This window comes from Danio rerio, chromosome 4 (genome assembly GCF_052040795.2).
Source record: "Danio rerio strain M-AB ecotype USA chromosome 4, GRCz13ab, whole genome shotgun sequence".
Classification (NCBI taxonomy): domain Eukaryota; kingdom Metazoa; phylum Chordata; class Actinopteri; order Cypriniformes; family Danionidae; genus Danio; species Danio rerio.
In genome coordinates, this window is record NC_141024.2 from 38,527,386 (window position 1) to 38,539,615 (window position 12,230).

Below are 12,230 nucleotides of genomic sequence, written 5' to 3' on the forward strand. Positions count from 1 at the left end.
GTAACATTGGTCTACCAGTTAGACACATCATACTACATTCACATATATTATGAAACTGTCACTTTATCATAATCATCATGTGCACGAGCCTTTTTGCACTATATACTGTTCTTTATCTGCACAACTCTGGTTTATAATTTTTTATTGCGTATGTATATTTTTAGACTACACTTAAAATATATTTTTAGACCACATTTTATGTACAATTGCATATATTGTAAATTTAGATTAAACATCACAAGCGGGCTTGCACTGATTAAACTAATATCGCTGCTCATGAAAAGACCGGTATTGCTATTAACATGACGTATGCATATAATAAGGTACAGTATATGTCAAAATCAGTGCAGTATCAGACAGCACCCGTGAGAACAGCACAGCAAGCGTTAACAGATTCAGTTGTGTCAAGCAGTGCGTGAAGGGCTGGTGAGTGGTCTGTGTATCTTTTGGTCCCTCATTTATAGTATTTATGGTATTTTTTGTGATAATGGGATTTCGTTGAGACATATTTTCCTCATGCATGCATATATTTTTTTGCTTGTTAGTTTGATTAGTGTTGATTTCAAATGCAATAAATCTGTTTGTATAAAACTTGTGGTAACGGTGCTTATAATTGGTGGGTGCGACAAAATTTTGGTTGATGCGCCTACATTTTTTAAATTAGGAGCACTGGTGCTACCAAGCAAAAAGGTTAATTTTGAGCCCTGGTCTACTTTACACATTTTAGAAAAACATTTTGTTTTAATTATGAATAAATACGAATAAAAACAGGTCATTTACAGCTTTCAAATCTGTCTTATCAATATGAACAAAATTACTTTTATGATCAATTATGTAAGAAACTCTGAAAACTGGACTGACAGATTCAATTTACTATAACTTCTATGTTAAGCGGCGTTGACACATTTTACATTGTAAAAGCACTAAATAAACATTAATTGAATTAAATCTGTTTAAATGTGTACACATTAATGGACAGAACAAAATATGACCTGATAAATTTTACATTTAATGTGCATCAAAATTACAGTGTGTGTAGCCAATGTTTCCAGTGTCTTTTCAATTTTCTGCTTTTGATGAAGATATTCATGCAGAGTTTTATAGACTTAATGAAAACGAATGTTTTTTTTTTATTTTTTATATTTTTCAGACCTAATTGAACAGAATGAGGGGAGTAAAGAGGAGGAACATCATGTCAAAAGTGAGGAAAAAACTAATTTACAGACTGATGGTATTTTGAAAAGGAGAGACAAGAATTGTTTCACCTGCACTCAGTGTGGAAAGAGTTTGGCAAAAAAAAGCAAACTTAAGATTCACATGAGGATCCACACTGGAGAGAAACCATTCACATGCACTCAGTGTGGGAAGAGTTTCAGCCAATCATCACACCTTAAACATCACATGAGAATCCACACTGGAGAGAAACCATTCACATGCACTCAGTGTGGGAAGAGTTTCAGCCTATCATCAAACCGTAATAAACACATGAGGATCCACACTGGAGAGAAACCATTCACCTGCGCTCAGTGTGGGAAGAGTTTCAGCCAATCGTCACACCTTAATCTACACATGATGATACACACTGGAGAGAAACCATTCACATGCACTCAGTGTGGGAAGAGTTTCAGCCTATTATCATCCCTTAATCTACACATGATGATCCACACTGGAGAGAAACCATTCACATGCACTCAGTGTGGGAAGAGTTTCAGCCTATCATCAAACCGTAATAAACACATGAGGATCCACACTGGAGAGAAACCATTCACATGCGCTCAGTGTGGGAAGAGTTTCAGCCAATCATCACACCTTAATCTACACATGATGATCCACACTGGAGAGAAACCATTCACATGCACTCAGTGTGGGAAGAGTTTCAGCCAATCATCACACCTTAATCTACACATGATGAACCACACTGGAGAGAAACCATTCACATGCACTCAGTGTGGGAAGAGTTTCAGCCAATCATCGAACCTTAATCTACATATGAGGATCCACACTGGAGAGAAACCATTCACATGCACTCAGTGTGGGAAGAGTTTCAGCCTATTATCATCCCTTAATATACACATGATGATCCACACTGGAGAGAAACCATTCACATGCACTCAGTGTGGGAAGAGTTTCAGCCAATCATCACACCTTAATAAACACATGAGGATCCACACTGGAGAGAAACCATTCATGTGCACTCAGTGTGAGAAGAGTTTCAGCCAATCATCACACCTTAATAAACACATGAAGATCCACACTGGAGAGAAACCATTCACATGCACTCAGTGTGGGAAGAGTTTCAGCCAGTCATCATCCTGTAATCTACACTTGAGGATCCACACTGGAGAGAAATCAAACAACAGAATTTCGCATGCTTAAACTCTAGTATGACCGCAGCTTTGGTGTGGGATGAGTTTCAGCAACTCCTCAGACCTTAATAAACACATGAAGACTCACACTGGAGAGAAACCATTTACATGCACTCAGTGTGAAAAGAGTTTCAACCGATCAGCAAACCCTAATGAACACATGAAGATCCACACTGGTGTGAAAGAGTATATGTGCTTGAGTGTGAGAAGACTTTTCTTACAGCTCCAAATTTGAAACTGCACCAGACGATTCACACTGTTACAAGAAGTGTTATTGGTTAACACATCTGAAAACAGAAGAGGATTCACACTGGAGAGAGACCGTACAGATCTGATCAGTGTCCACAGAGTTTCACTCAATTGCCGCAGCTTGAGAAACACATGGACAAGAAGTTGCACACATGATATGAATGCAGCACAACATTTTTCATATGCACAAGATTTTTCATGTCTGAATAATGTTTAAAAAGGCTGAGGGACGGTATACTCTTTTCTAACACTCCTACACTGGGGTTGTTGGTGGGGTTGTAAATGTGTCGCGTTTCTCCCACTCTCCACACTCTCCAGTGTATTCATGTAGCTAGTGTTGTTTTGGATGATGTTCTCTGTCTGACTCCCTGAATGAGAAACAAATCATGGTTACCAGGACGGTTAGTTTGCAGTATAGCAGGGCATCAAGTTTAGAAAGCCCATTCAATTGTCCTGTGTTGCATCTTTTATTAGTAAAGGATCTTTATTTGTAAGTTCTAGTTTACTACGGTAGGGATGGTATAAAGTTTAACCCAAAGAATGACCAGTCTGTCAGATGAAGAAGAGCCGGAGTCAAAGATTCAAATAAATAAATGAAGTTTACTGAAGATAGTTTGCAGTTTCATCAGCAGAAGCCAGCTCAACATTTGCAATGAGTTCCTAGGTCACTCTGACTTACAGTACAACAATGCAGTAATTATACTCTACACAAGTCCAGAAAGGGTGGGATCCAGGTAAACAGTTCTCATTGGTTACAGCAAAAATAGACAATTCTAAATGCTCGTGTCAATGAAGTATTGTATCTAGCTCCAGATATGGATGGCCTCAATGCGTGCGTTAAGAAAGAATTGTATCTAACTCCAGATATGGATAGCGACATGGTTCCTGGGGGTTAGGTCGACCCTAAGTTATTAAGAGCTGATCTCCGACCTGTGAAAAGCTAAATCAGGGTCACAATAGACACAAGAGACCATCTGTGTTAAAATCTCAAGGATGGACCTTGTACGGTGAGGCAGTGGGGCAGCAGGTAGTGCTGTCGTCTCACAGCAAGAAGGTCACTGGTTAGAACCTCGGCTCAGTTGGTGTTTCTGTGTGGAGTTTGCATGTTCTCCCTGCCTTTGCGTGGGTTTCCTCCGGGTGTTCTGGTTTCCCCCACAGTCCAAAGACATGTGGTACAGGTAGGCTAAATAGACTGTAGTGTATGAGTGTGGTTGTGAATGTGAGTGTGGATGTTTCCCACAGATGGGTTGCAGCTGGAAGGGCATCCACTGCGTAAAAACTTGCTGGATAAGTTGGCGGTTAATTCCGCTGAGGCAAGGGACCAAGCCGACAAGAAAATGAATTAATGTTTCTTGTACGTTCAGCTGTGTTATGAAACTGGTTCCATCAACAGTCTGCTACACTATCCTTACTACACACAGTGTCTATCTCCATACAAAAGGAATTACTTTAAAAAGAATTACAATCAAAACAGATGAATCAAACAGGTAAATTACTGTAGACAATATCAGGACAACTAGAACAGGTGTTTTTCTTCTCCTCTGCATCGATACTTTGTTCAGAGGGACAGAGAGAGAGAGAGAGAGAGATCTCCATGGCCTATGACCTGGTTTTTGTGAGTCTCCTGAAAACAAAATTAAAATAAGCAAACAGAGAAACAAGGACACTGAACATTCTTACATTAAGCAGTGTGAACATATACATTAGATAAATCAAGTCAAAGTTCTATAATTAATAATTAAATTTAGTAAAAATTAATTAAATAATTATATTTAATAAAAAGTGATGAGAAACAGGATGTTGAGAAAAAGGATTAACGTTGATTTGTTGAGATGAATTTGAAGGTAGAACTCTAACTCCTTCAGTCCCCTGTTTTTGACTGAAGCGAATTAATCTGCTCCAGGTCAACCAGTGAGGTCACTAAAGAAAGTGGAAGTAATGACTCGTGCTCCCTACTTAAGCCTAGTTCACACTACAGGATTTTAAACATCAGCAGATCGCTGTGCTGTTCACACTACATGACTTGACTTTGTGTCATTTTAATCTCTGTGGTGTTCACACTACGCAACACTCTGTGAATGATCCACAAGAGGGGGGTCACACACTACATGATCTGACAACATCTCATTCCCCATCAGCTCATTCAAGCTACCAAACCACAGCCAATGAAAATTTGAGGGAGGAGCCATCAGAAAAAGCTGAACACTATTGGCTGCTTGTGTGCTGATTACATCACTGACAGCGTTTCAAGCTTTGGAGAAAGCATTTAAAAACATCGTCAAATCAGCTGATTTATGAGCGGATTAATCACTCATCTGCATGGTTCGAGTGGATAGATACACAAAGTTTTTAATTTTTGTAATTTTATAACTCTTTGAAATAAAACTAACATATTTATAACACCCTGCCGTTTTCTAACTATCAGTGTATTTCTTTCTGACATTGTTATTTTTTTTATTACAAAACAGTAAAGAACTGAGCATTTCTGCCTTAAATTACCATATTGGTCAAAATGAATGCATGCATGTCTGATACTTTTCGCTGTGACTTTAAATGTGTGTGCATTTTCTTGCCTGGCAACTTCCTGCTAACATAAACAAAACTTTCTGATGGCAAAAACATCAATTTACTTCAGATATCTTTCAAAACAGCAGATTCTGTGCCGCCAAATAGCTCCTGTTTGAAAGTGAAAATGAAAGCCAAGACCTTTAAGTGTTTTAGTATCTTAACTACATATTTATAGGCTGTATTACCAAAAAAATATTATATTTTTAAGGTAATGGTGTCATTAAATATGATGCCTGACATTCAAAGCTTAATTTTAATATCTCAATTATAGCTTTGAATGTAAATATGTTGTGACAATATGGTGTTTTATATGAGAACGGTCAGAATGAGCAGTATGGTAATTCTAATAGTTACACAATTTTAGTTCCACTGTTAATATAGCCAACTCTCATGTCTGTGCTAACGCAGAATGAAGCGAGTGCACCGATGCCCATTCTGACCAATCACAGATGTTTCTGCTGAGCTCCTGAACACACAGGCATTTAGCTCATGCTGATATGCTCTCTCATTGGCTGCAGCTCGTCACTACATCTGACCACACGTGGGGTTGAGTCGGCCGACTGCTCTGGAATATTTAGCATGCTGAATGTTGGATTTCCGTCTGCAAGGTGTCGGCGACGCATCAGCGAGCCTCGTTGATCTGTTGTTCATTAGTTCACACATAAAGAGCGGCGAGCGCCGTGCACCCGCAGATTTCTTCCCGATCACAGCCCGATCTGTCGGCGAGCTCGTTAACTTCCAAATCGGGCTCAAATCAGGCTTAAAATCCTCTAGTGTGAACTAGGCATTAAGAAACACATGGACAAAAAGTTGCACACATGATATGAATGCGGCAGAACATTTTCTCATGTGCACAGGATGTTTCATGTCTGAATAATGTTTGAAAAAGCTGAGTGACGCTATACTGTTTTCCAGCACTTCTACACTGCAGTAGGTGGGGTTGTAAATGTGTTGCGCTCCTCGCATTTATGTAAACACAATGATGGCGGCTGAGAGAAGAACAGTTTTATAAACATCTGGCAAACAGCACTTTTGCGGCTTAAAGTACTGAAAACTTTCCTCATTTATGTCCAAGAGACATCAATGACGTATGGCAATGTTATGCAACACACAACATGCCACAACCTGTTCCCCCTGACTTGTCCAAATCCCTGAAGTGCATTTTTAGTATGCCAAATGCTTACGTGCGTTTTCGATAAATAAACACTTCACTCACTGTTGTAGGCATGATATATGGAGTAATCAACCATGTTTTTAAAGGAAATCCATTGTGCCCTTACAGCCACCCATCCATCGGTTGAGCCCTTACAGTTGTCTTTTGTTTTGTAAGGGCATTGTGGCTTACACAGAGGCCTTTTTCTGAGAATGCCGGTATGTCAGCAGATAGTGTTGCCATATAAAGTTGCTGTTTTGCAGTGGCTCGTTGGTCTGAGGCAGGGCTATTCAATTTGTCATGGGGTCCGGTTCATAAAAAGCATCCCAAACAATGGGCTGGAGACTTGCTATACAAGTGATGACACAACTACATATAAGTGCCCATATGCTGTATTTGTACTCATAAAGACACCCACGTTGGCTTTTCCTACATTCAAATGTTAATATATTGTATTTTAAAACAACTGCATTGTCCAATTGACTTTTTTTTTCTTTACAAACATTCACAATGTTGTATTTCACACAACAAAAGCAGTGCATTGCTGAAGTAGGCTTCTTCTACATTCAGACACATTCATATGTTATGTTTTGAGCAGCATAACAATTAGTGATGCAACATTATAGATTTGGTTGTAGGATTATAGTCTGAATAATAGTCATGCTTTCACGGTTATCACGTCTAATGTAAATTAGAACAACAAGCTTTATATTAGGGAAGTAGCTATTTAGATTAACTGTTGTTATCATCTGGGTTCATGCGTACATAATAATTTTAATAATGACTTGTCTAACATATCTTTTGTTTACATTGCACTGAAAGGCATGCACAACTCTTACCGTGAGATGTTTTCTACTGCGTGCGCCCGGACAAAGGCAAGTGCGTTGCTCCACTTGTGCGCGCAAATTGTTTCTGCGGGTTCTCTCCTGTTCAGCTGCAGCTGAGCCGCTTCAGAAATAGCAAACTTGCAAGCGGAAAAGACGTGATCTGGGAATGGCCGCTGCAGTGTATGCGCGTAGTAGCCTTGTACATACTTGGAACTTTAAACTAGCGCACAGTTGGCAACTTGTCATAATTTTTCTGTGCAACAGAAATGCGGCTTAAAGAAGCTTTTAGGATTAATTAACTGTAACAAATTAAAGCACACTTAATAGTGAAATTAGCTAATCTTTGCATCTCTATTAATGATTACAGTGCATTGTACAAAAGGCATTTCCTACAAAATTCAAATGTTTTCGGCTGTCCGCACCACTCACTTATGGTGACTCATGCTCTGTGCAGCCTTTAACTGCAGCTCGCGCTGAACAGACGCACGTCACTTCATAAGTATAGCGTCCGTTTTTCGAATTAACTAAATTTATTTTTGATGTCTTGGTCACACTATTTGGATGGTCGAAACAAACTGCCTTGGGGTCCGGCTTCAGTCCGCAGGCTGCCAATTGAATAGCCCTGGTCTAGGGGTATGATTCTTGCTTTAGGTGCAAGGGCTCACAGGTTCAAATCCAAGACAAGCCCTTGAAAGTGTCTGTTGTTTTGAGGGACATCATGGTGTTCACAGAGGCCTGTTTCAACGGCAGTTTGCAAGCATCAGATATCATCTTGCAAAGGTTTTGATTCCATGGTATAATAGTTAGCACTCGGGACTTTGAATCCAGTGATCTGAGTTCAAATCTTGATGGAACCTTTTCCTTCTTTCCTTGCAGCTTCATATCAGTGAAATGAATGAGACCTATTTCAATCACACAAATTAGTGAGTGGTTCTGATACTATGCGCTGAGATAGCTATTTGATGCTATCACCATCCTCCTCCACTAATCACTTACATAATGTTATGTGTGGTTTTGCCATGCAGCTTTAATCTGTGAAATGGATAAGATCTATTTACCTCACTGCAGCTACTGGATAAAAACAACAACAATTTATAAGCAAAAAAGGGGCTGCGACTCTTTTTTTGGGCAGTAGAAGTCCCGGGTCCAAGTGAAGCACAAGCCCTGCTTCAACGTTTGAGATTTTGAAGGTATGTACTGACTCAATCATTAGAGAAAGATTTCTGACCGTCTGCTTCTGATACCATGTGAAGACTTCAGATTTTATTGGCTCGTTGGTCTAGGGGTATGATTCTTGCTTATGGTGCAAGAGGTCCTGGTTTGCTATCCCGGATGAACCCTTGCAGTTTCTCTGTTTTACAAGGCATTATGTCTTTCATAAAAACGTTTTTCAAAGAATTCCAGTTTGTCAGCAGATAGTGTCGGCACATAAAACATTCCTTTGCATAGTGGCTTGGTTGTTGAGGAGTATGATTCTCGTTCATGCTGTGAGAAATCCCACATTCAAATTTCGGTTGAGCCCTTACAGTTGTCTGCTGTTTTGTAAGGGCGTTGTGGCTTACACAGAGGCCTTTTTTCTGAGAATGCCGGTTGGTCAGCAGATAGTGTTGCCATATAAAGTTGCTGTTTTGCAGTGGCTCCTTGGTCTAGGGGTATGATTGTCGCTTAGGGTGCCCTTGATTCGTTAGAGGAAGATTTCTGACAATCTGATGCTTCTGTCCCCATGTGAAATTCTCTTAATTTAGTGGCTCGTTGGTCTAGGGGTATGATTCATGCTTCGGGTACAAGAGGTACCAGGTTCAAATTCCAGATGAGCCTTTGCAGGTGTCCTGTGTTTTACAGGGCATTATGGCTTACACAGAGGCCTTTTTTCTGAGAATGCCGGTTTGTCAGCAGATAGTGTTGCCATGTAAAGTGGCTGTTTTGCAGTAGTTCGTTGGTCTAGGGGCTTGATTCTCGCATAAGGTGCGAGAGGTCCCATTTTCAAATCCTGGACGAACCATTGCAGAAGTCCCAGGTCCAAATGAAGCAAAAGCCCTGCTTCAATGTTTGATAGATAAGGATTTCTGACCATCTGTTGCTTCTAATGTCTTGTGAAATATTCAAGCTTTTGTGGCTAGTTGGTCTAGGGTTATGATTCTCGTTTAGGGTGCGAGAGGTCCCGGGTTCAAATTCCGGATGAGCCCTTGCTGATTCGCTGTTGTTTTACGGGGCATTATGGCTTTCATAAAAACGTTTTTCGAGGAATTCCAGTTTGTCAGCAGATAGTGTCGGCACATAAAACATTCCTTTGCATAGTGGCTTGGTTGTCTAGGAGTATGATTCTCGTTCATGCCGTGAGAAATCCCAGATTCAAATTTCGGTTGAGCTCTTACTGTTGTCTGCTGATTTGTAAGGGCATTGTGGCTTACACAGAGGCCTTTTTTCTGAGAATGCCAGTTTGTCAGCAATTAGCGTTGCCATATAAAGTTGCTATTTTGCAGTGGCTAATTGGTCTAGGGGCATGATTCTTGCTTCGGGTGCGAGAGGTCCTGTGTTCAAATTCCAGACAAGCAGTTGCAGGTGTCAAGTGTTTTACAGGGTATTATGTCTTTTATAAAAACTTCTTTCGAAGAATTCCAGTTTGTCAGCAGATAGTGTCGCCACATAAAATATTCCTTGCATAGTGGCTTGCCGGTCTAGTAGTATGATTCTCGTTCATGCCATGAGTAATCTTATGTTCAAATTTCGGTTGAACCCTTACAGTTATCTGTTGTTTTGTAAGGTCGTTGTGGCTTACACAGAGGCCTTTTTTCTGAGAATGCAGGTTTGTCAGCAGATAGTATTGCCATGTAAAGTGGCTGTTTTGCAGTAGCTCGTTGGTCTAGGGGCTTGATTCTCGCATAAGGTGCGAGAGGTCCTGCTTTTAAATTCTGGACAAACCATTGCAGAAGTCCCGGGTCCAAATGAAGCAAAAGGCCAGCTTCAATGTTTGTTAGATAAGGATTTCTGACCATCTGTTGCTTCTGATTTATTGTGAAATATTGAAACTTTTGTGGCTCGTTGGTCTAGGGGTATGATTCTCGCATAGGGTGCGAGAGGTCCCGGGATCAAATCCCGGATGAGCCCTTACAGTTTCTCTGTTGCGTTACACGGCATTATGGCTTTCATAAAAAACGTTTTTCGAAGAATTCCAGTTTGTCAGCAGATAGTGTCGGCACATAAAACATTCCTTTGCATAGTGGCTTGCTTGTCTGGGAGTATGATTCTCGTTCATGCCGTGAGAAATCCCACATTCAAATTTCGGTTGAGCTCTTACAGTTGTCTGCTGTTTTGTAAGGGCATTGTGGCTTACACAGAGGCCTTTTTTCTGAGAATGCCGGTTGGTCAGCAGATAGTGTTGCCATATAAAGATATTTGCAGTGGCTGTTTTGCAGTGGCTCATTGGTCTAGGGGTATGATTCTCGATTAGGGTGCCCTTGATTCGTTAGAGAAAGATTTTTGACTATCTGATGCTTCTGACGCCATGTGAAATTGTGTTAATTTAGTGGCTCGTTGGTCTAGGGGTATGATTCTTGCTTCGGGTGCGAGAGGTCCCGGGTTCAAATCCCGGACGAGCCCTTGCAGGTGTACTACCTTTTACAGGGCATTATCTCTTTCATAAAAATGTCTTTCGAAGAATTCCAGATTTTCAGCAGATAGTGTCGCCACATAAAACATTCCTTTGCATAGTGGCTTGCTGGTCTAGGAATATGATTTTTCGTTCATGCCATGAGAAATCCCAGATCCAAATTTCGGTTGAGCCCTTACAGTTGTCTGCTGTTTTGTAAGGGCGTTGTGGCTTACACAGAGGCCTTTTTTCTGAGAATGCCGGTTGGTCAGCAGATAGTGTTGCCATATAAAGTAATTTGCAGTGGGTGGGTTGCAGTGGCTCGTTGGTCTAGGGGTATGATTCTCGCTTCGGGTGCGAGAGGTCCCGGGTTCAAATCCCGGACGAGCCCTTGCAGGTGTACTATCTTTTACAGGGCATTATCTCTTTCATATAACTGTCTTTCGAAGAATTCCAGTTTGTCAGCAGATAGTGTCGCCACATAAAACATTCCTTTGCCTAGTGGCTTGATGTTCTAGGAGTATGATTTTTCGTTCATGCCATGAGAAATCCCAGATTCAAATTTTGGTTGAGCCCTTACAGTTGTGTGCTGTATTGTAAGGTCGTTGTGGCTTACAAAGAGGCCTTTTTTCTGAGAATGCCAGTTTGTCAACAGATAGTGTTGCCATATAAAGTTGCTGTTTTGCAATGGCTCGTTGGTCTAGGGGTATGATTCTCGCTTCGGCTGGCGAGGTCCCGGGTTTAAATCCCGGACGAGCCCTTGCAGGTGTCCTGTGTTTTACAGGGCATTATGTCTTTCATAAAAATGTCTTTCGAAAAATTCCAGTTTGTCAGCAGATAGTGTCGCCACATAAACATTCCTTTGCATAGTGGCTTGCTGGTCTAGGAGTATGATTCTCAAGCATGCCGTGAGAAATCCCACGTTCAAATTTAGGTTGAGCCCTTACAGTTGTCTGCTGTTTTGTAAGGGTGTTGTGGCTTACACAGAGGCCTTTTTCAGAGAATGCCGCTTTGTCAGCAGATAGTGTTGCCATGTAAAGTGACTGTTTTGCAGTAGCTCGTTGTTCTAGGGGCATGATTCACGCTTAAGGCGTCCAAATGAAGCAAAAGCCCTGCTTCAACGCTAAAGCTTTTGAAGGTATGTTCTGACACAATTGTTAAATAAGGATTTCTGACCTTCTGCTGCTTCTGATGTCTTGTGAAATATTCAAGCTTTTGTGGCTTGTTGGTCTAGGGGTATGATTCTTGCTTAGGGTGTGAAAAGTCCCTGTTTCAAATCCTTACCCCTTGCAGTTTCTCTGTTGTTTTACAGGGCATTATGGCTTTCATAAAAAACGTCTTTCGAAGAAATCCAGTTTGCCATCAGATAGTGTCGGCACATAAAACATTCCTTTGCATAGTGGCTTGGTTGTCTAGGAGTATGATTCTCGTTCATGCCGTGAGAAATCACAGGTTCAAATTTTGGTTGAGCCCTTACA

At 40.8% G+C, this 12,230-nt stretch overlaps 1 protein-coding gene and 2 non-coding genes across 3 annotated transcripts in view; all 3 read left to right on the top strand.

Annotated features, from left to right (window-relative positions):
- Positions 1–12,230, top strand: part of LOC137491092 (uncharacterized) — a 52,982-nt gene that overhangs the window by 8,670 nt on the left and 32,082 nt on the right. The window contains exon 3 of the mRNA XM_087248830.2: positions 1,151–4,035. Coding sequence (XP_087104956.1) covers positions 1,151–2,376 — 1,226 coding nt within the window. The 3' untranslated portion in view covers positions 2,377–4,035. The remainder of the gene's footprint in view (positions 1–1,150; positions 4,036–12,230) is intronic.
- On the top strand, positions 10,692–10,763 carry trnap-cgg (transfer RNA proline (anticodon CGG)). The gene has a single exon. It is a non-coding gene; the product is annotated as a tRNA-Pro (tRNA).
- trnap-cgg (transfer RNA proline (anticodon CGG)) lies at positions 11,072–11,143 on the top strand. The gene has a single exon. It is a non-coding gene; the product is annotated as a tRNA-Pro (tRNA).